The sequence below is a fragment of the Hemiscyllium ocellatum genome, chromosome 17, assembly GCF_020745735.1.
Source record: "Hemiscyllium ocellatum isolate sHemOce1 chromosome 17, sHemOce1.pat.X.cur, whole genome shotgun sequence".
Lineage (NCBI taxonomy): Eukaryota > Metazoa > Chordata > Chondrichthyes > Orectolobiformes > Hemiscylliidae > Hemiscyllium > Hemiscyllium ocellatum.
In genome coordinates this window covers 51643373-51668207 of record NC_083417.1, presented here as the reverse complement: position 1 = coordinate 51668207, position 24835 = coordinate 51643373, and the positions used below count along the sequence as shown (strand labels likewise).

General features: G+C 40.8%; 1 protein-coding gene across 4 annotated transcripts in view; it reads left to right on the top strand.

Moving 5' to 3' along the window:
* Positions 1 to 24835, top strand: part of bcar1 (BCAR1 scaffold protein, Cas family member) — a 240737-nt gene that overhangs the window by 158315 nt on the left and 57587 nt on the right. For all 4 annotated transcript variants that reach the window (XM_060838154.1, XM_060838151.1, XM_060838153.1 and 1 more), the window contains one exon: positions 3406 to 4167. In XM_060838154.1, coding sequence (XP_060694137.1) covers positions 3406 to 4167 — 762 coding nt within the window. The remainder of the gene's footprint in view (positions 1 to 3405; positions 4168 to 24835) is intronic.

Genomic DNA, 24835 nt, shown 5'->3' with positions numbered 1-24835 from the left:
TTCCTACAAATTACTGCTAATGTTGCTAATGTAGCACCTTCTTAAAACAGGGAAATATCCCGCATCAGTGCACTTCTCTCGAGTAATTATTTGCAAGAAATATTTCAAGAAAACATTCTTGTTTGCGCGAAGCATGATATAAGTGTAAGCGTTACCAATCTACTTTCTGTGGCATCATTTCATTTGATGAGGGCAGTTCTTTATTTTCTGTTAGCCTATGCCTGAGGTTTAGCTTCATACCAAACCCTATATCCCATAGCCCAGCTGATACTGCTCACAAAGTATCCACAGGAAGAAATACCAAAAATAAAGTGTGTTTTCGTCAGATCTCACACCACAGTATGGAAAGAATAACTAATGCCTTCGGTGAGTTGCATGACAATGATTCACTCCTAGTATTCTGCTCCCACTCACAACCAACTCCCAGTTTGACCTTCTAATTTACAACATTTTCAGAACTTTTATATTTGAATGACCGCTCCGTGTCAGCTTTTCATTATCTGAGAGTTATTGCTATAAGTGGAACCCTTACTCCTCAGTGCAAGACAGTTTTCACTGAAAAACTACTCCTTACTACAGGAGATTTTTGTAGCAGGACCAGAAATTTGGAAGTTGTATGGTCTTGATGTTAGATCTGAGATAAGACTACACAAGCCTCCCTAATCGGAACCGTAACATGTTCATGTTGGATTCCTGCTGTCATTTTAGAGCCACGTATGTTAACCATTTGAAATTGATCAGTCTTCTATTTTAAGCAAGACATTAACTTAAGGGCCTGTGTTTCAGACACCGAATTTGATGCGACTGTGATCCTGCTTTTGTTACTAATACATTGCAGCATGACTTCCCCCTCCCCCGTTGAGGGCTAGATTATATTGAAAACATATCTTGCAAAATCACCTTCCTGAATCTCCCTGCCCATTTGACTCAGTAAAGTTGTAACCTGTTAAATATGCTTTAAATATTTACATTTTTGTTTTGTGCTAATCATTGGACAACTAAACAGTTATAAATAGAATGCATGTGTCATATCTTGTGGCTTCCAGAGGTTTGAAATAATTGTGTTTTAAAACCTGAGTTTTGCGAGCTTTATCCAATGTTGTTCCCAACTCACAATGAGTGCTGTTCATCGAAACGGTGTTAGTTTGGTGGGGGAGGGGCGCGGGGGGTGGTGGGTGAGGCATGTGGTGAGCATCAAGGCACTTTGGACTCCAATGCATTTGTACACATGAGCTGTAGTTCCTGAATGATATTTGAAGAATACACCAATACTGCAACATGAAGGCTGATCTCTCTCGCTCTCTCTCTTGGACCTCAGGATTTGTCATTTTCTCTTCTGTGCGCAGAGTCTGGTTGTCATCCTAGATCTAACCTTCATCTTTGAAAATCTATCCTATCAACTTTGATTTGCATGTATTTTGATCCTCACTTGTCAGATCCACACTCTCAGCCTGTTTTTTGTGAACAACTCTCAAATGATAAAGCAACTATGTAGAGTTTTACTGATTGTTAGGTTAAATCATTCGAAAAGGGCCATTGCATTAGAATCTCTCATTGATTTATCTGAACATGAAAAGTGTGGTCTTTGTAAGAAGGTCCGAGTTCTTATTGCTGCCTCTATTCATTCCATCCTCAAATTTTAAAAATGTTATGTGTGTGGAAAAACATATTTATCATCAGTCCTTTTAGGCTCAAAGGGTTGAATTCTGATAGAAGGATATTAGATTACCCTCGATAGACCTGAACATTTCCTGTCAATTGGTAACCTCTGAATTGGAAGATGGATGGTCAATAAAAGGAAAAGTGTTGTGACAAAACTGAGATTGATTAGTGTTCATAGGAAACCTTGTCGTATTAATAGATAAAGGAGATTAGGAAAGTTTGGAGTTAAAGTTATAAATCACAGTGAGTACTGCGTATGCTGTATTTCAAGAATTTTATCATTAGACATTGACAGCTGGCTTATACTGAAGGTAGGAGATGAATGTTTGGTACAGGAAGCAAAATGATAACAGTTGGGTACTCCTTATTTTTTTAAAGTTTTAGATTAGTTTGTCTCTCAGGCATGCTCACAAATCCTCTTTTATATCAGGCAGGCCAGATGTGTAAGAGCTCTGCAAAGTGGGCATCACTAGTGTCCCAAAATTGGAACTGCTGGTAAACCAAGATAGATAATCCCCAGTGTTATCTAAAATAAAAGCCACATACTGTGGATGTTTGAATTTTGAAATATAAATAGAAAATGCGGGAGAACCTTAGCAAGTCTGGAAGCATCCATGGAGATAGAAACAGAGTTCACCTTTCAAGTCCGCTATGAGTTTCTTCAGAACAGAATGCTATCTCTCTGGAATTAGGATTATGTACCTTTACATAAATAAGTGTTCAGAGAAGGACATTTGCTTTGTAATGCATTACATCCTCTGTAACTCTGAGGAATTGTTCCAACATTTATTTCTTTGTTCTTCCTGCAAGTTAAAATAAATACTTTTCAGTAATTTCCATTTTTGCCCTTTGATCCCACTTCCTTAATTCATTTGAAATAATGGCTTTAAATACCTTCAGGTGCTTTCTCTTTCCTATGATAATGACATTATATAAATACAAGTTGTTATTCCAGCAATTTGTTTCATTCTATTTAATATTTTAAATTTTCCTTCACTGCTTTCTTTTGTAATAGTTTTACATTTGGGATCAGTCTTGTTGTCCAGCTCAGTATCATTTGCAATCCACGGATGTAATTCTTTCTGACAGACGCTGTGTCCCAGATGGAAAGTTTCGGCGTATCATAGTCTTTGAGCATACAGCAGAACTTTTTTTTATTATTTAGACACTCTTCTAGTGTCTATGTTGGCTAATTGTTTAATTGTTTACCAGTCTGTTATGGACATTGGGGAGTAACACTGTTCACTTTATGAAGTCACCTTGTAATAATTTTAGTCACGTATATTGTTTACTTACAACCTGTAGTGTTTTTTTAAAAATGTAAATGACCCGAGCATTTTCAGACCTCTAATGTTAACAGTTTAAATATTAACATGTAATAAAGCAGGAAGTAGAACTTAACCAAACATTGGGGTAAGGTTTTTTGCCATTTTGCAGTGAAGTGATAAATGTGATTCTAGGTAATGTGCTCATGATATCTCGATTAATATTGAAAGATAAAATCATCCACCTTTCTGAGCATATTGGAGGTTAATAAGCTAACGTATCAAACCAAGTATTTTGTAAATTTATTCGTATAAGTACTTCATTTGAAATCTAGTCTAGAGAACACTTTCACTTGAAAAATATTTTGTGCAAAATAACTCTTGGCAATATCAGATCAAGACATATTTCACTACATTCCTTCTGTCCAGATTTAGAAATATGAGACACACCTAAAGATGCTTTTTTTATTTATTACAGAATGTGCTGGCAAAAGCCTTGTACGACAATGTGGCTGAATCACCAGATGAACTCACATTTCGCAAAGGGGATATCATGACGGTTTTGGAACGTAACACCGGAGGTTTAGAAGGATGGTGGCTCTGTTCATTACATGGGCGACAAGGTATTGTGCCTGGCAACCGCCTGAAGATCCTGGTGGGAATGTATGAGAAAAAACAGCCAACCTCCAGCCAAGCACAACAGGCCCCACAATCACCACAGCCTTACCAGCAACAGAATGTATACCAAATGCCATCCCAGTCTTCACAGTATACAGCTATGCACCCTGCTTACCAACAGGGAGACAATGTCTATATGATGCCCTCATCAAACAAAGTACAACAGAATTTGTATCAGGTTCCTCCTGCACTACAAAACCAGTCTAACAAGTGCCCAGTCACTCCAACAAAATTGCAGCAACAGACATTGTATCAAAAGACAACATCTCAAGGCCAGTTGACCCAGTCCATGAACCCAACGCAGGAGATTTACCAGGTGCCTCCATCTATGAACCAATCCCAGGACGTCTACCAGGTACCATCAAAGAGTCCACCTCAGGATATCTATCAGGTGCCCCCATCTACTGGGTCTGTGCAAGATATCTACCAAATACCTCCATCCATGAATCCAGCCCAGGACATCTACCAAGTACCTCCATCCATGAATCAGTCACAGGACATCTACCAGATACCTCCATCCCTGGAAAAGACAAATTGGGAAGGAACAAAACCAATGGGAAAGGTAAGAGAAGTACATGAACTGTGAGCACACCTTCAGAAAAAGATAGTACTGCATCTACAAATTGTCCACCATTAATAATTGTGGGGAAACAGGAAGGCAGTTCCCATTCATCAGTTACTGCCATGCTATTGGATAGGTAGGGAAGGTATGTAGGAACATTCTGAATGACTACAGAAAAGATTTGAAAGGATGTTGCCAGGATTGGAGGGTTTGAGCTATAGTGGGAGGCTGAATAGACTGGGGCTATTTTCCCTGGAGTGTCTGAGGCTGAGGGGTGACCTTACCAAGGTTTATAAAATTATGAGGCATGGATAGGATAAATAAGCAATGACTGTTCCCTGGGTTGATGGAGTCCAAAACTAGATGGTATAGGATTAGGGTGAGAGGGGAAAGATTTTTAAAGGACTTAAGGGGCAACTTTTTCAATCAGAGGTGGTGCGTGTATGGAATGAGCTGCCAGAGGATGTGGTGGAAGCTGGTACACTTATACCCATCCAGATACCTTTTAAATATTATATGAATAGGAAGGGTTTAGAGGGGTATGGGCTGGGTGCTGGTGAATGGGACTAGATTGGGTTAGGATATCTGGACGGCATGGACGAGTTGGACCAAAGGGTCTGTTTCTGTGCTGTGCGTCTCTATGACTGTATGACTTATCTATGATTATCACAATAACACTGTCCAAAGTCATAGTGGATGGCATGAACACCTAAGTTTTAAAAAGTACAGTGAGAAATACGCAATATTCAGATTACAAATTACATTCCTCAAACCCTGTACAGAGTTGTCCCAGTCTTTCTTTTTACTTGTGCCAAAATGGGAGTTGGCCTGCCTGGAAATTTAACAGTTGGAGCTTCTTCAGCTTACCTGGGGGCCCAAACATTACAAGCAATGCAGAGTTCTTTCAAAGTAAATTCAGCTCTAACACCTTAATGTTACAGTTTCCTTTTATGAACAATGTCTACTCCAAGGAGAAGGAAACCTCCTAACCCATTAAAATGAAAGCATTCCTGCTTCAGACACACTGTGCGATGCTACCTTCATTCCAAGTTAGTTGATAAGCCAACAAATAGTTATTCATTTTGATTATTCCATTGCATTGGCTGCCTCCACGTTGACGTTACCACCTGCAAGTACAATGACAGCAACCTTTATGGGGGTTCTTAAAGTGGTCTCGCTAATTCTGGAACATATTAAAGACAGCCCCAATATAACTAATCACCCATGTAAAGCAACAGTACGTAACAAAAAACATAGTTAACATTCTTCAGTTTTATTTTTCTTTACATCAGTTATTTTGTTTATGAACCTGCCAGCACAGATCTGGAGTGGGATATGAGGTAATTAAAATGTTTGGTCAATTTGAATTTAACATGTAGCCAGTTCCGTTGAGGACATTGGAGCAGAAAATTGAGTGGAATTAAAACAAACATCCAATCTGGACATGCCCCTTCTGATCAGCAGGTTGGACGCAATGCTTCTCTTCATCCATATTGTGTGCAGTCTGAGCTGTTTAATAATGAACAGGCTCCTACAGTTTTTGAGACGATGCAGAAAGGTGTGAAAGTGGTTCCTGTATAACAGGAGTTAAAGTGAGAAAAGGAAGACTTGTTTCTTTTCTTTTGGGGGGAGGAGAAGAAAGGTATTTTTGAGGTGACCTCTAAAATTATGAAAGGGTTGAATAAACTGATCCAAAGTTTCTATGAGGTATGAGATTGTGAGATACCACAGATTACATGTTAAATAAAGGAATTCTAGGTGTATACCATAACACACGATTCAATTGGTAGCTCTGTTCCCTTGAGGCAGCAAGTTGTGCATTAACCAAATACTTTGATCAAAGGGGACAGGTGTTTTCCTCGAGTTAAAGCAAGGAATTCTGTTACCACCCTGGCAAACATTCCTTAATCAGCTAGCACCACCAAATCTATCTCATTGCTTTTTATGGGATTGCACTGTGCACAAAATGGCTGCTATATTTCCATCATAAACATCCACTTAAGATAAACCTTTGCAATGCTTTATTCCTGAGAGAGAAAGCAAAGCATTATTTACCTAAATATTAGTTGTCATAGTGGAAAAGCTTGGAGATAGTGAGGACTGCAGATGCTGGAAAGTCAGAGATGATAAAGTGAACCCTAATAAAGGGTCTGACCTGAAACGTTGCCCCCCCCCCCCCCCCAATGCTACTTGACCTGCTGTACTTTTTCCAGTTCCACGCTTTATTGACACTGGAAGAACTTGCTTTTCTTCAGTTAGCGCCTTAAAATCTTTTACATATATCTGCAAAGCCAGAGGGAACTTGTTACTTTTTAAGGTCAGGTTATTTCTGCATTTGTTGCCGTATGTAATGTAACTACATATTCAATATGTTATCAATAAATATTGAAACAACGAGTTTAGTTTTCATAGTGAATTACTTGTACAAGGAAGTTTAATAGGTCTTCACGATGGTGAGGAATTCAGTGTAGTAAACTGGGAGAAGCTGTTTCTAGTGACAGGAAGGTCACTGTGTGAAATCCCTTGTGAATAGTGCTGCCTTTGAAAGTGTAGGCTATTTGCTCATGTGTCTGGCGAGGGACTCGAACCCATGACCTATTGAATCAGGCAAGAGTGCTACCACTGAAACAAAGCTGACACTTTTGTGAGGGAAAGCCAAAGGGAGCTGGAGATGTTGAATACATTATGAAAAGTCACTGAAATGGGCAATGTAAATGATTCAGGAGACAATTAGAGAAGGAACTGAAAAGTATGGGACTAAATCGGACCTCATGACCCTCCCGTATTCTTAAAATGGTCTTGTACGGTTAAATTCATGAGTTTCCATAGCATTGAGGGAGGGGTGTGTGTATGGTTGGGTGGTTGTGGGGGTGGAAAACGTGTGGAAGAGAAGAACTGGGAGGACGTCCCGAGGTAGTTAATGGGTGGCACAGGAGCAAGCACACACCGTTGCCATAACAGAACTGATGAAGCATGCTTGGTTAATGACTACCTCTATTGAAATGAATTCATCTCCCCCTCACTATTGCCCTCCAGTAACTGTAAACCAGCCAGCTGTCCTTTATGATCTCATTGTCCCTTAGAAATCAAACCAGAAATAGAAATTTAAATGGAAACATGTTGAGGTTAATCATTTTTAATTGTTTGAACTGTAAAAGAGGCCCCCCCCGAGAATAATCTTGTGTCATACAGTCATATTCTTGTGCGTAAATCATGTCTTTCTGGGTACACAATTCCATGTTTAAGGAATTGTGCAGGGAGGATGTAGATCTAACTGTTTAGGGTAAGGCTGTAGAATTGGGTTAAAGTCAGCTAATAGTCATTTACTTGCAGCTCGCAGAGGTAATGGAGAGAAAGTGCCAGGTACAGCTTTGTTAAAGTGAGCGGAAATCGGACTTGGATTGCAGCTCATCTTTATATTTTTGACAAGTTAGAAAGTGTCTTTTGATTCTGCTGTAAGGCGAGTGTGAAATCTAACCAGAACCAGAAGGGTCACAGTCAGTTACCAGCTGATGACTGGCACTCGGCCTTAATGGGAAATAATTGGTAATATGGTTCATTTAATGATGTGTCACAAACAGATGGGGAAATGTAATTCTGTGACGATAATATGCTGCTCATTACTTTTTGAGGTCAGCGTAGGTCAGACTATTTCTGCGCTTGTTCCTGAATTTAATGTAATTGAAAAAGTTGAGTGTTCAAAATACTTAACTGTATGTACAATTTGTGATCAATGAACATTTAAAAAGAGTTTAGTTTTTATCCTGAATTACTCGTACAAGCAGATTTAACAGATCTTTAAAATTGTGAGAGGTTTTGATAGTGTAAATAGGGAGAAATTGCCAGTAGCAGATGATGCATATTTAGCATAGTTCATTAAGGGACCAAGAGGAGAAATGAGAAGTATTTTTATGAAACAAGTTATAATGATTTAGAATACACTGTGTGAAAGGGAGATGGGTGAAAATTTGGTACATTTTGAGGGATTTGGATTTACACTTGCAAAGTGTTAACTAGTAGGATTAATTGGAAAACTGCAACGAGTTGGCATAGGCACTGTGGGCCAAATGGCCGCCTCCTGAGATGTCTGATTCTAGAGCTGGCCAACATGTGAGATTTTCTTTTCTAAAAAGGGCTTGTTGTCTACTGATTTCATGTTGGAAGACCTAATGGCGGGTTCTGTTCCAAACAGATGGGCCTTGTGGGCTGCAAGCCTAATGGTAGGACGAACCATCAAGTGAATGCATTTATGTGACAGATTCTCATGCTGTGCTATTGAAACAATTTAGAAAAGTATGGGGAAAAAAAACTGGCAATCATCTCAACAGAAAGTAAATCTGACACTACCCCAAAATGTAACCTGATGATACACCCAAATGCCAGGCAGTTTTTATATAACATTTGGTTACTCCAAAATTACAATGGGTTTCTCTTTTTTTTTTATGTTGCATTCATTCTGAGCATAACCTTTTGAAAGTCGTGGTAAGAAAATGTGGAGATCTGGCTAGAGAAACTGGGATGTTAGAGTGGAGATGGCTCGGAGATTTGATGAAGTTTTTAAATCGTCACGGGTGAAATAAGTAGTGAGTGTTTCCAATGGCTGTGGGGCCAGTTACAAAGGGGAAGTGGATTTTACAGTGATTGGTCAATGAAGCAGCTCAGCATGAGAAAGAACTGATTTGTGCATTGAGTGGTAGGATTTGGAAGGTCATTTTGATACCGTGACACACAAGAAACTTGTGAGAAAGGTTATAGCTCACAGAATAAAACTAGCATGGGTATAAATTTGGCTGAGAAAACTGAGAGTAGTGGTTAGTGAAGATATTTTGCCGGCTGGAAGGAGATTTGCATTAGAGTGTCCCAGGGCATTGTAGAAGAATTCCTTCCTTTTCAAGACATATATTAATGATTTAGATCTTGGTGTTAAGGGAAGTAATTTCAACGTTTATGGATGATACCAAACTTAGGGACACGGTAAGCTGGGAGGGACAAACTTCAGTAGGGCATAGATAGTGTGGAGCGAGTGGATAGGTGGCTGATGAAGCTCATTACAGAGAAATGTGAGGTATTTTGGAAAACAAAAAATGGACAGACAATATGAAATGGGCGATACCATTCTAGAGCTGAAAATGTGTTGCTGGAAAAGCGCAGCAGGTTAGACAGCATCCAAGGAGCAGGAGAGTCGACGTTTCGGGCATGAGCCCTTCTTCAGGAAGATTTGAAATATTCATTCCTGAAGAAGGGCTTATGCCCAAAACGTCGACTCTCCTCCTTAGATGCTGCCTGACCTGCTGCGCTTTTCCAGCAACACATTTTCAGCTCTGATCTCCAGCATCTGCAGTCCTGGAATAATAATTTATGAATTTTTAATTTTCTTTAAAGTACCCTGTGTCACATTTTTTTATTGCCTCACCTTGACATTGATTTATTACTATACTCCCTTCCCAAAACCATTAAAAATGGATGTTGCCTCCTCTCGACGAGCAGATTACATAAAATATCTAACCAGTCCAGCTGAAGAAAGCTTTCATGTGGCTTTCAAATGTTGGTTGTCTTTATAAAGGCTGACTTTTGAAGCTGCAAATTTGATGACAGTCTTGAAGTTTTTATGGTACAGGTTTGTGTCGTGTGAAGACTTTTTTTCCCTTATGATGTACCCATGCTGTAGGGAAAGGCCTGGCAGCAGGCCTCCTTGGCTGTTAATAATGGAAGATATAAACTGCAGGGGGTTTCTGCAAGGAGCTAATTTATTCCGCACAGTTGTGCCTTCTGCACCTTTTAATCAGCAAAGACATCTGGCAGTATGGTGCTGTGATGAGCAGCGCATTTAAAGTACTTACACCCTAAAGATGCACATCATGCTGTTTCTGGCTGACAAAAACTTCCATCACCCAAGACAGAGGCATATCCATTTCACAGCTCACGCCCACTCTCTCTGTTGAGGAAGAGCTGAGGATCTGCACTGACATCCTCCTCGTTCTGTTAGCCCTATTATAGGGTGTAGATTTTTTTTTATTGCTGGGAGCTAAACATAAAGAGGAACAGTTTGGAACTGGGTATTGCAGGTGTTTGTTTTTCTAAGCTTTATAGGTGAATATCTCGGAGCCTCCCTCAGGGTGTGTTGGAGGTGGAGTGACACATGCTGATAGTTTTCATTCCCTCAGGTTTGCCTACATTTTCAAGTTGTTGGTGCTAGTCAGTTTAAAGGGTTGTTTCTTAGCCTTCATGATCCTATTGAACTGCGACTCCACTTTCCAGGAGCTATGAACCTACACTCCAAGGTCTCTTGTTCCCGAGGATCTTACCATTAAGTGTATAAGTCCTGCTAAGATTTGCTTTCCCAAAATGCTGCACCTCACATTTAACTAAATTAAACTCTATCTGCCACTTCTCAGCCCATTGGCCCATCTGGTCAAGATCCCAATGTAATCTGAGGTAACTTTCTTCACTGTCCACTACACCTCCAATTTTGGTGTCATCTGCAAACTAACTATACCTCTTATGCTCACATCTAAATCATTTATATAAATGATGAAAAGTAGTGGACCCAGCACCGATCTTTGTGGCACTCCACTGGTCAGTTTAAGTTTAAATCCTCCCAAGCAGCTCGAGCAAATCTCCCTGCCAGTATATTAGTCCCCTTCCAATTCAGTTGCAATCTGTCCTCCTTGTACAGGTTTTATTTGTTCCAAATGCTACATCCATTTAAGTAGTTTGTCTCATTATAATTTTGTCCTCCTTTGAGACTCTACTTGCTGCTGTTTTTCAATGTTAAAGGTTTATAAAATCCTGAGGAGCATAAATAGGGTGAATATTCTTTTTCCTAGAGTAGGGGAGTCCAAAACTAGAGGGCATAGATTTAAGGTGAGGGGGGTGGGGTGAGAGAGCAAGATTTTAAAAGGAACTGAGGGGTAACTTTTTCACGTAGGGGGTGATGCATGTCTTGAATGAGCTGTCTGAGGAGGTGGTGGAGGTTGGTACAATTACAACATTTAAAAGGCATCTGGATGGGTATAGGAATAGGAAAGGTTTAGAGGGATATAAGGCAAATGCTGGCAAATGGGACTAATTCAGAATGGGATGTCTGATCAGCGCGGATGAGTTAGACAAAAGGGAGTGTTTCCGTTCTGTATGACTCTATGACCTCCTTCAAAAGATTATTAAATAAGGTATTACAAAGTTGCAATTTGTTGACCAAATTCTCTCCAACTGGTCATAGAGTCATAGAGATGTACAGCATGGAAACGGACTTTTCGGTCCAAGCCGTCTATGCTGACCAGATATCCCAACCCAATCTAGTCCCATCTGCCAGCACCCATCCCATATCCCTCCAAACCCTTCCTATTCAGATACCCATCCAAATGCCTCTTAAATGTTGCAGTTGTACCAGCTTCCACCACATCCTCTGGCAGCTCATTCCATACAAATACCACCCTCTGCGTGAAAAAGGTGTCCCATAGGTCTCTTTTATATTCTTCCCCTCTCACCCTAAACCTATGCCCTCTAGGTCTGGACTCCCCAACCCCAGGGAAAAGACTTTGCCTATTTATGTGAGAGTTCTTTTTTTCTTCAGATTAATTTTGGCAGCATTTTTGTGTTGCCACGTGTTAATGCAATCTGCAATAAGTAAGCCCAGTTAAAGGCTTTTAGTTGTTTAGACGAGTCTTGTGTTCCCTTGAATGTAGATTACAGAGTGGTCTAATTGAGGTGTTTAAGATGATCAAAGGAGTTTAAAGTTAGAGAGGAGCAATTTCCTCTCGTCTGGAGCAAGCAGCTATGATGCTGTATTATTCATTCACGAGACAAGGGCTAGGCCCAGCATTTATTGCCCATCCCTCCTTGCCCAGGGGGCAGTTAAGAGTCAATCACATTTGCTGTGCGTCTGGAGTTACATTAGGCCAGACCACATGAGGACGGCAGTTTTCTTCCTTTTATAGGACACCAGTGAACCAGATGGGTTTTTCAGACAGTTGGCAATGGATTCACAGTCATCATTGGACCCTTATTCCCAGAATTTTTTTTGTATATTCCACCATCTGCCATAGTGGGATTTGAACACAGGTTCCCCAGATCATTACCTGGATTAACAATCCAATGATAACACCACACGGTCATTACTTCCATGTTGTATAAAGGAAAATCTTGGACTCCTTCAAAAAACTTCACAGTATTTCAATTGAAATTTTAAAAATGAGTTTGAGAGTTTTTGGTTCGACAGGGATATGAAGGGTTATGGAAGCTGTGGCTCATGATTAGAATACCTTTTTGAGAGACGTGCTCTTTATGTCAATACTGTATCATGGCATGTGACCAGAGGTATAAAAGTCTCATACTCCACCCTATCTGGGACTACCCGAAGCATGACACTCTGCTGGAAGCATGCTGCTCCATTGTAATTGAATAGCTGAATGTTGGCCCAGGTTCTGATGTGCCTGTGATTGTAATATTTGTATATAGAAGCCAGTGTATGTTGGGTTATTCAATAACCGGATATATACTTGTATCTACGTTCTAATCAACCTCTTCAGAGATGTTGTTGCAGGATTCTGAAACCGGTGGGATTTGAACCTGGACTTCCTAGCTCAGTGATAGGGGTGCTACCACTGCTCCCTATTCTGTAACTTAAGAAGCAACATGTAGGCATAAAACCACCTGTTTGAGGCAAAATCACATCCAAAATAATGTAGTTATTTTGATCAACCTGTTCAGCCATACCTGGTGCAGGTGGGACCTAACACTACCACAAGAGTCTTCCTAGAAACAAGTCGATATTAATTTTTCCTAATTAACCTAGTTTGCAGCTGGAGGAGTTAGCTCCTGGCTCGGAGTTCGGGGCAGCACCACTGCACTGTAGAAAATGAAGATAAGGGTGAGAGGTGATCCAATAGAAAGATGAAATAGACTTGTGGCTAAATTACCTATTTCTGTTGTGTGTTCTTGGCTTTACCAAGCAGTCCTTATATAGACAAAAAGTAAATATATATTGATTTGCTATCCAAAGCCGGTCTGGAGCTTGTAATGGCGACCCCACATTAGCTTCACCCCTTGGATTAGGTTGAGGAAAGATCAGCGATGACCACTAGTCAGTAAATCAGGTGCAGGAATCAATGTGGGCATTGGATAAGGACAGGACTGGGTACAACTGTGATGCCAACCTTTCGATTCAAGGATCAGAATTGAATAGTGGCCGCTTAGGAGAGTAGAATGGGCAACCCTTCTCCCTCCCACCCAGCCCCCTGCACAGTACCATTGGAACCATACCCCAGCAAGGAGACAGTATCCACAGGACAGCACTATAATAATGAGAAATCCTTTTTAACCAATGCAAAAATGACCAAAAGCAGTCCCATGGAATTGCATTGAGTCTAGAGTACATCATTAGGCTATTCTACCCAACAGTTTATGCTCCAAAGAAGATCCTTTCGCTTTACTTCATCTCACCCTATCAGTGTCGCTTTTCTATCCGTCCTTAGTTATTGTCATTGTCCAGCTCTCCCAGGTTTCCAGTTTGTTTGAGTAGAGCCTGATGACTGAGTTTAGGACTCTCTCTCTCTTGTTGCTGTTGTAGTGCAGACTAGCCATATACTGGACAGAGAAGTGCTTGCATTTCACTCTGCTCACCACTGGCTCCCCAGCTCAAGTGTCTGAGGAACACTGGCTTTCAGAAACTTACTGGAAACGATGGCTAAAAATACTTTCCAGTCTCTCAATCCTCTGGCGTATTTGTCAGAGTGAGAATTATTTCTTTACAGTTGTTTAGGAAAAAGAAATCCTTCCCCAATGGCTGATGATTAATGGCAAGATGACCCTAACTGAAATCACTGGTGACTGAAAAGCCACTCTTTAAAATGCTCTTTATCCTGTTTACACTGGAGATTTCATCACAGGCACATGTAGGTATAATTAGGTTATCACTTTTCAGACCCGAACCTTGGTTTCCAAAAACAGATTCTGAGGAGCCATGCCCACCAGAACGACAGAGTTGCCAGTGTGTGCTTGTACGTTGTGGCCCTGTGCCCCATCGATTCGAACACATAGCTGCAGTAGTAGTCTCAACATGATGTAGCTCTTAAGCTCCTGACTAACATAGGCACTTAGACTTCATTCATGCAAGCATGGATATATCTGCCCTCTGCCAAGCTGTGCATAAAAGAGGTGAATCTGTCAAGGAACCAAGAACCTTTTCTGTTTCAGAACCTGCAGAATGTGCATTTAATATCGAGGAGGATTCGTGACAGAATGAACTTGCTTGCTAATTTGATGTTGAGAGTGAAGATTAGATAGCACCAACCTCTCAGTAACGTAGTCAGTACTTTTACAGTATACAGCTGCTTTTTGGAATACGTACCACATTTCATTGCACACCGTACTGATACAGCACACGGATTTTTTACAGTGAGGGGTAGAACGACCTCTGACCCTCTTCGGCACTGGCCCAAGCATTTGGAACCCAGGTGTGGGGCATGACCTCTCTCAGAATTTTATCTCCACCAAACACCCCCCACCTTATTCTGTGTATTTAAAATCGACAAGAATGATTTATAATGACTAGTTGGTTGTTATGTAGGTGAAGAAACCCCAGGAAGAGACCGGAGTCCACAGGAATCACAATAACAGGGTAATTGTTGAGGAGCCTGATTTAGTTTTGGGAGAGAAAGGCTACAAAGGGAAAACAATGTGAATTTGATAAATATATCATGTTAAAATCTGAGATTTGTAAAAGGCTAGTCAAATGAATTTTAGGTATTTTCTAATCAGCTTGTTCAAAGATGTTATTACACATCTTCAGAGCAGGTGGAACTTGAACTCTGGCCTCCTGACTCAGAGTAGGGACACTTCCTTTTGATCTATAAATTGTTAACACCAATTACAAAAGTAGTTCTAAAGATGCTATCCCAAGAGCTCAGAAATAATAGTCTTTCGGCACCACAGGGTCTGGAAACCATTGTTTTAAAAAGCGCATTTTAATTTTAATTTGTTAACTTAAATTTATTGACTTCTGTTAGTGTCCCTTTAAGGAGCTCGGCACCCTTTTTAACCTGGTTTGAATTTGATTTATTTTATTCCACGGATTTTGAAGAAAAGAGAAACAAATCGCGTATCTGGTTAGCAGATGAGAGAGTCCTGAATTAGAGTCAGAGTCATAGAGATGTGCAGCACAGACATCTGTCATGGCGACCAGATATCCTAACCTAATCTAGTACCATTTGCCAGCACTTGGCCCATATCCCTCTAAACCCTTCCTATTCCTATATCCATCCAGATGCCTTTTAAGTTTTGCAATTGTACTAGCCCCCACCACTTCCTCGGGTAGCTCATTCCACATACGCACCATCCTCTGTGTGAAAAAGTTGCCTCTTAGGTCCCTTTTATATCTCTCCTCTCTTACCCTAAACCTATGCCCTCTAGTTCTGGACTCCCCCATCCCTGGAAAGAGACCTTGTCTATTTACCCTATCCATGCCCCTCAGGATTTTGCAAACCTTATTGAAGCAGCTAGATTTCAGCAAAGGTACTAGTAAGGAGTTACAGTTGGAGAGAATGTGGAAAAGGAATACGTGTGTTGCCCTGCCTGGTCAGAAGGGGACACCCTGCGAGATCAGGGCTTCCCACAGAGTGGATTGAGGACTCCGAGGGAGCACAGGCCTAACTGGTCAGGCCTTGAGGCCTGATTCCTGCTCCGCTACACTAGATACTGATTGAAAGCAGGTCCTCTACAATTGAATTAGCTCTCATTGACACACAGAGGCAAGGCATAGTTGGAGGGTACCCACCATCTCTGTCCCTAATGATGGATTCAGTACCTTCAAGAGAGAAAAGAGGATGGGGGAAAAAAAAGAAAGAGGCAAAGATGATGAGTGAAACGTGAAAAGATTCCTTTATAAGGGTTGTAAATTACAGTTTTCATTTGACACAAGAAATTTATATTGTAAAGGCTGATATAAAGCCCACCGTATGGCCACTCCAAGATATTCAAGGACTGTCTCAAACCGTGCTATGAGCTGGATTCATTGGGTTTGCTCAGCTCCCTGTCAGTAGTAATATATAATAGTTTTAGGTGGTGTATTAACTGCTGTTCAGTTAATAATTAATAAGGAAAAGTGCCTTCCTGAAGGAGCTGACTCAGAGATTCATTTGCTCAGAGGCTAGTAACCTTCTAGCCTCTCACTACTCATTGCCTTGCGAGTGAGAGCTGCTGGTCACATTACTGACTTGATCAAGTCCTTGTCCAGTGTCCATGCCCAATCATGTATTCATCAGCAAACACACAGGGGCAACAAGCCTGGCTGATTTGATTATTTTCCCCACCATCCACTGTCTGGATACTCTGCCAAGTACAGCAAAGCAAGTCTTGTCATATCGTGCTTTAATTGATTGAACAGGGGGTTGGAAAGCGAGGTACATCATGACTGCCTAGCAGCCGGAAAGCGTTGTAATTGTTTTAAAACTGCCTTTCCGCTTCTACATGTCCGTGTTGTATCTTTTTGAGGCAACATTGTGAAGCTGCAGCGTTTGTGTCATTTTGTCAGTCAGACCGGTGGCTGCAGACAACTGAGGTAGCATTCCCATTTGCCCCTGCTGAGGCACTTTTAATCCCTTGGCCACCTGCAGGTACTATCTGTCCAGCCTGTGACTTGAAGCTCACGAGAGCACAGCCTTCACCCTGAATGTGTGTACACCCAGTCGGCCACGTGCTGACTGCTTAGGCCTAATGATATTCTGTCAAAACTTGTTCAGATAATCTTGGTTTAAAGGCTGGAACATAAGAGTAATTGCTCCTGACCTGTACTCCGTCACTTCTGGTAATGTCGGGACTTGTCTTAATTAATCATTTACAGCGAGCAGCCTTTGTCATTTCCTGTGGAGAAAGGAATCTGGGAGAGGCGCACTGTTTGCAAATGTTTGAACAGCATCCAATTGGGAAGAACCCTTATCTGGACACACCCAGCTTGAGGTTGGTGTCATCTTCCCAAGAACCTTGCATGGCATTGTCAGTGAGACCATCGCGTGCCCCACCTGGAGGATTGTCAAGATTGCACTGACTCTCAATACCAAGGGTGTAGAGCTGTTTGCTGAGTGGTGAAAGGGATTAACTCTGTAAAGATATTAGAACTGATTGTGCTGTCAGTTGCAGATGACCGTTATAGAACTCCCCTCAGCCTTACCCTCTTCCTTCAGACCTCCCTAATGCATCGTTACATCTGCAAACGGTATGGAACATGTGCATTTCTGTAGTTTGGCTCTCCTTAAGCTGGGACTTTTTTCCCTAGAGTGTAAAAGGTTGATGGGTGGCCTTATAGAAGTTTTTAAAGTCAGGAGGGGCATGGATAATGTTAGTGATAGGTGCTTTTTCCCTAGTATGGGGGATTTCAAGAATAGGAAGCACATTCTCTTTTAAGGTAAGAGGAGAGAGTTTTAAAAAAGATGAGGAGTAAAGTTTTTACACAGAGTGGTTTGTGTGTGGAATGAACTTCCTGAGGAAGTGTAATTGTGGCTACATCCCCCCCACAATGTTTAAAAGATGCTTAGATAAGTACATGACTTGGAAAGATTTGGAGGGATGTGGGCCAGGAGCAGGCAGGTGGGACTGGTTTAGTTTGGGATTATGTTCGGCATGCACTGGTTGGACCGAAGGGTCTGTTTCTGTGCTGTATGACTGTGTGTGGGAAATATTTATTTTTAAGTATACCTATTCAGGCTCACTTAACATGAAATTTTAATACAATATTTATTCATTATTTCAAATGATCAAATTACTTTTATATACACAATAGGATCCTTTCAAGTAACCAAATACTTATTCCATGTTTTGAATATGCAGTATGTATGGAATCAATATAGGGATGCAGTGTAGTTGGCAAATTCCACTTGAGAGTGGACGAGAGTCAGGTATATTCTGTGTTGTACTTTAGTGAGCAGTGTTGGGAACATGACATCGCAGTCCGGTATCTCCAAATGATCATTTAGTTGGGTTACATTAGGGTCACGGACTGAGTACTAAACAATGGGTTTTTAAGTGTGCATGCTAAAGAGTGCAGAGAGGAAGTCAGAACCTTAGCTGATGTAAAATAAAGTGTGATAGCATCTCCTAAGGAATCTGCTGCTCACTAGTGGAACTGGGAAAGACTTTAAACATCCAGAGGTGATTGAATTGCCAGATGATCCATTAGTTGCTTGGCTCCAAGGCACTTAGATCAGGAATCCAGAATGTTTTGGTATTTGCTGCCTTCATAATGTTTTGCGGGAATGTTATGTGGATATTTCATAACTTTGTGTGTTAATCATCTACTCTGGAGCTGTAAAATCTTGGGCCCTGTTATGTTTCTGTAAGTTTCACATTTGACTCATTGTGATCTGCTGGTCCTCAACTACCTTCCATTTCCTCTGTATGTTGCAGGGAGAGGTTACCATGTCGGCTTCCTCCTGTCAGTCATTTCACAAGGGCACAGAGGAGGAACCTGAATGAACTGACGAGGGTTTGGAAAGCACTAAGTGCTAGGTTGGAGGATACTGATTCAAAAGGGATATGGGGAAAAATGCAAGAGAGTAGAGCAGACTGGATGTTCTTTTGGAAGGGCTCATGTAGAGTTATGAGATAGTTAGCCTCCCTTTGTATTGATCTGTACTGCCCGAAGTCCCCTCCGCTACTACGGTTGATAAATTGGGTTTATGTCTCTGTTCCTTTTCACGAAGTTGTCTCCATGCTTTGGTCACTTTGTGAGAAGGAGAAGTTCCTGTTATCCATCCCAAATTTATACTATGCAGGATTTAATCCACGTCTCAAGCCACATTTAACTCACATTTTAGAGTAATTTCCTTGCTTCACATGAGCAATTCCATTTAGGCCTATTTTATTAGATTAGATTAGATTACTTTGTCTGCTCTTAAGGTTGAAGAGCCTGAGTTTCTCCAGTGTTTTCTCATAACTGAAACCTTGAAAACTGGGATAATCTTTCTGTATCTTCTCTCTGCTCCAAGACCTAGTGTCTTAGTGTAGGTTAGCTACCAGAACTGACCATTCAGTTAGCCCTTCTTGAGGGAGGTCAACATTCAATGCCTACCCTTTGCCTCACTGAGTACATCATTAGCTAAAGAACGCATCTGTAAATGAGTTGTGCTCTCTCCGAAACCACCTCTGTTGCTGGTTAAACAAATTTGCCTTTGTGTCATGTGAAACTCAAATTTAAAATGAAAGGTTACTCCAGTTTGAATTTCAAGACCTTGCTTTCATTTACTCAATCATTGTACTTAATCTGTGTGTTATGATGAGAAACAACTTTTAAAGCAAAATCTTTTCCTGTAGATTTATCTCATTGGCTTTCCAATTGAAGAAATCAGCAATTGGTAATTACAGACTTAAATGGACAAAATTTTCACTGCAAAATGGAAAAGAAGTGTCATTTAATGTGCTGAGCATTCTGCATCATTGGAGTAAAATTGTGGGGGGGGGGGGGCTGTGGAGTTTAAAAGAAGTGTGTGAGGCACAATTTTCTCTCAAGGGGTGGTGAGTGCCTGGAAGATGCTGCTGGAACCAGATACAATAGCAACATTCAAGAAGCACCAGGCGGGATACATGAATAGGAAGAGAATAGAGGGATACTGATCCTGTAAGACCGTTTTAGTACTGATGGGCAAAATATGACAGCACAGGCTTCGAGGGCCGAAGCCCCTGTTCCTGTGCTGTATTGTTCTTTGCTCTCTGTTGTTTGTATTCTTACATTGGGGCAAAACTGCACAATCACTTCCCTGCATAAGGGTGTCACTGCCCAGATTTGCTCTCTCTGCCACTTTGAGATTCTGCTCTATTCTGGATACAAAGGAACACAGAGAGAGGCTAAAATTTACACACTGAAATGTTACATTTTCCACATGAAATTACATCTACAAACCATGAGTATCATATCCCCCTTTATAACCTGTAGATCCTAGGTATCAATGTGTTGCAGTGAGCAGCTGAGGCAATGCTGACAAATGCAGCCCTTTAAGAGCAGGAAAATGCAAGACATTATTCCACACTAAAGAAGACACTATGTTGAAGCTAGTAGTACACTCTGCTGTACTGTGGTTTTCAGCAATTTAGAAAATGCAGCTGAACTGGAGTGGACTTTCTTAGAGCTATAAACTGAAAGATTCAGATAGATGTCAGCGTTTTGTTTGATATACATCATGCATTTTACACGAATCCAATGCATGGGAATGTGTGGAACCCATGAAATACTGTAACCAAGGGAGGAGTAATATCAATGGTACCACCTCGTGCTGGCATTGGAGTAGCTGCTGATATCTCTGGATCTATCAACTTTGTCAAACAGCAAATGGGAAAAAGAATTAGAAACCAGAGAAATTAGAAAACTTAAAAGCAAAAACAATTATTTCTCCATATCTTGGCGTGGTGATACATCACACAATTTTTAATTTAGATCTGTAATATTGTACAAGTGCACCAATGAAAAGACAAGTCATTAAATATAAATCAAGACATTTTTAATCAAGGTTGTTAAAATTCCTTTTGGGGGAACTCCATGTTGTCTGTAAAGGAACTAATTACCATTAAATAGAACTTTAATTAAAGTGGTGGCTTCAGTTTGAAGCAGCCCAAAGCTGTATGAGCAGCAGGACGAATGGAAATCAGAATGGAGCTGGACTAGAGAAACCAGGGTCACAGTCGGGTAATTTACATTCCATTTCAGTACATGGGACTTTGGGCTTTTTACTGCCACTTAGAATTGTGGATGCATCTTCAAACAAAATGCTAGTTTGATCAACACTGCTGATAAGAAGGCATGCATCAAGAATACATTGTCTCTGGGCCAGACATTATGTTAGAGAAAGGGAAGACTGAAGGAGGGAGGATGCTGCCTTGGGTGGTCGCCATATTGGTCATCTGGTGTGCATAGTTGCAAATCTTTATAAAACCACATTAACTCGGAGACAGGATTCTGTGTCACTTGGGTTAACGTTTTGTAAGGTATGTAAAGTATCAGCTACAGCAACGTTCATCCCTCACAATCCGAATCACCAATCCACTTTTAGCCAGGTAGCGACGCTGATATTTGTGTTGCTATTATCATCTCTGTCCCTAAATGGCTCTATCTCTGATAACAGGAGTCAGAGACTCCTTATTAGTTGCTGTGCTGTTTTCTATTCATGTTAAAAGATTTCTGTTTGTGAATAGTTAGAGATAATGAGAGAGTCCTCCATTTGGCAGGATATGATTGGTGATGGTTTGCAAGGATTTTGTGTTTGGAACTCATCATTCACTGTATTAACTACATGGACGTTGGGATAGAAAGCCTGATGCACAACTTGGTGATGACCTACCCAGTAGGTAGCATTGCAAAAAGCTAAATGGAAGTTGGCTTAATAGATTAAATGAATGGTCAAAAATGTGACAAAGGGACAGTGTGGGGAAAAGGGGAAAAATTCCACTTTGGACGTATAATGAACCGACGTCTACCTAAATGGTTTTTAAAAAAAACACAAGTAAAACTGGAGGTCTGCAGAAACATGGCAGCCATGTAAATCAACCTTTTAAAATAGCATGAAATGGAACAGAAAATAATGGAATCCTGGCCTTTATAGTTATCCCTTGTATTATAGTTATAATATTACAGCTGGTCATATCTGGAGATACTGTGCTCTGTTCTGGTAAGCACACCTTTTGAAAGGATATATTGGCTATGGAGGGAATAGAGTGTAGATTTACTAAATGATGCTTCGATTCCAAGGATTAAGGTGTAAGAATTGATGGCACAAGTAAGCAATACATGTTTCATTGAATTTAGAAGATTAAAGGGTTATTTGATTGAAGTTTTCATGGCACTGATGCTCAATCAATTGCTCATTTAAATCAGAGGCTTGGGGTTCTTCTGGTGCAGTGGTAGTGTCCCTACCTTTGAGTCAGGAGGCCTGGTTTCAAGTCTCACCACCTGAGGTGTGTCACAACCAATCAGGGCAGCTTGATAATTTTTTTGTTAATCAAAGACATTAAGGGATTGGAACTCAGATGGTCATATTGAGTTGGGCCACAGACCAGTCCTATCTCATAGAATGGCCGATTGAACATACTTGATGGCCCGACTGGCCTGCTTATGTTCCTAGTCTGTCTTGAAATTCCCTCTTGGTAAGTGCTGTATTGCCACACACCCTCAATCTGTATGAGGAACGTTGCTCCAATAGATGGCAACTTTACAATAGACATCCATTCTGGTTGACTGCGCCAGCTTGGTTCACGTTAAGCAGGACACCCTCTGCTAAATAAAACTTCCAGGATTTAAAACCTTGTACACCAGTCACTTTATAGTTTTTTATTAACCCTGCAGCAAAGGGTTATTGAAGGGCTATTTTAAAAGGGATTTAATTTGAATAGAAGCTTTATTTTTAGAAATCCCACTCGCTTGTAGTTTCCACTGGGTTTCTCCATTTGGTCACCATAAAGACCATGGCTAACAGCAAAGAGAGACCGTTGTGGTGAGGAAGGGAGCTCCCTGTGTTTAGTTCTGTCTCCTACCCGACCTTAGCTGTCAGTCACTGGGCAGCTGCAGCAACTGTGATCTGTTGCTCTACAGTTTGGAATTCCAAACATATATGTAACATTGCAATGGTATTAGCTGTTACTGTAACAGCAAGCAGCCACTTGGACTTAAAAAGATTCATTCTAATCGCAACTAATGGACAAACAGCGATGGAATGTTTCATCGGCTCACATACTTTTAATACTTCAGACGCTGTCCCCAAATAAAACTTTGGAGTTTGGTATGAACACTCTCACACTCTTGTCTGTTGCAATTAGAAATATTTCTTTCCAATGCTGTGAACATAAAAGGCACTGCTATCCTTGTATTTGCTTTTCTGTCTGCTCACTCTGCGTTTAAATGTTACAAGCTGCTAAATCAGAATCTCTCTTCACTCATCTCCTCTGTCCTCTCCATTGTTTCATCCCTCTCATCTTCATTTGCAATGCTTGCGACAGATGCTTAGCAAGGCTTTCCATTCTGTCAGGGACTGCTCAATGAAAATAAATCACAGCTAGGTCTGATCAGAATATTTAACTCCTCTGTACAGCCACTAAGATGGATAAAACATTTTGTGATTATTTAAATGTTATAGGATGCATTTAGCAACTAGAGTGGGCAGTGAATTATTTGCAACTTGTCTGGGACAAACCTTTCACATTAGATGGATGTTTCACAGAAGGATTTCAGTTTGCAGCAATTTGGTGTTCTAGTGATATTAATATATTGATTTAATTCACCCTTTCCTGCCCACTATTGTTCTCCAGTATTGAACTGGATGCAATGGTGATGGTGATTTTTTTTCTCTCCATTCTATCCCTATGAATCCCTAAATATGGACAAAATAGGGCAAAATCTGTAAGTTATCAACAAAATTTAAAATGCTGACATGATTGGAGAATTGGATTCATAGCCAAAACTGTATAAAGGATACATAATTAGTCCCCACTGCCCTTAAAGTACTTCATTGCTATTGACAATCCTGGAACAATTATTATGTCATTGTGAGTGATAGTTTGGCTGTGCTCTTGTTGTTAGGTTAATAGCAGATCTTCTTAAGAAACCTTTTCTATAGAATTTTAAGTACGGCATACATGAAAATACAAGTGAATGAACACGTTTGTACTTACGTAGCAACTTTCATTTCTTCAGGGCATTCCAAATCTCTTTGTTAGGTTCTTTCCCCAAGGTTTCATACACGAGATGCAATTCACGCACATCAACTTGTGCAAACAGTTAAAGTTTATTAAAGCCTGTACAAGCTACGTGACCCCCTGTTGACCCTGTTCACAGGTGTGTGAAGTTGAGTCAGAGGGCCTGAACAAAGAAAACACATCCTTTTTATAGAGGTCAGTTGGTAATGCTCACAGATACTCTGGCCACTGTCTCCCACTCACCCCCCCCGCCACCAATAACCACATTACCCCCGGTACAATGATAGGATGAGATCATCCTGGGAGATAATGTAAATGCTCTAATCCTGGGGAATCATTCTGCAGACAATTTCCTGACCCAGTGATTCCCCAAGACAATATAGGTGTGATATGTCCTAGCTTCAGGGGATGGCTATGAAAGCATTTCTGAATGAAGGGCACTGAATGCAAGTTTAATTTGATAATAGTAGGTGAGTAGTAACAAATGATTGTCTAACTGGGGTGGAGTCATCCACATTCCTTCATGACTGCTGTCCCCACCCACTTCCAGAATGTTCAGTCAGTGCAGTTTAGCCCTTTAATGTTGCATTAATGTCCAGAGAGATATTCCAATTTATTCTTTTAACATTACACCTTCTTTGCCATTGAGAGAGTTCTGAAGTACGGATGTTGGTGTGGTGTAGGGAAGCAAGGCAAACAAATCTGTGCACCGTATTGTATCATGAAATAGTAGTGAGATAATTGACCAGTTAATCCGTTTCCATGGTGATAGCTTTGGGGGCAGTGTCTGTAAGATGCTGGCAGATCTTGTCCATTATGCCTTGAAAGTTCCTTGAGTTGATGCAATGGGACTTGAACCTTTGACACACAAGCAGGGATTATGTTAGATTAGATTACCTACAGTGTGGAAACAGGCCCTTCGGCCCAACAAGTCCACACCGACCCTCCGAAGAGAAACACACCCAGACCCATTTCCCTCTGACTAAAGCACCTAACACTA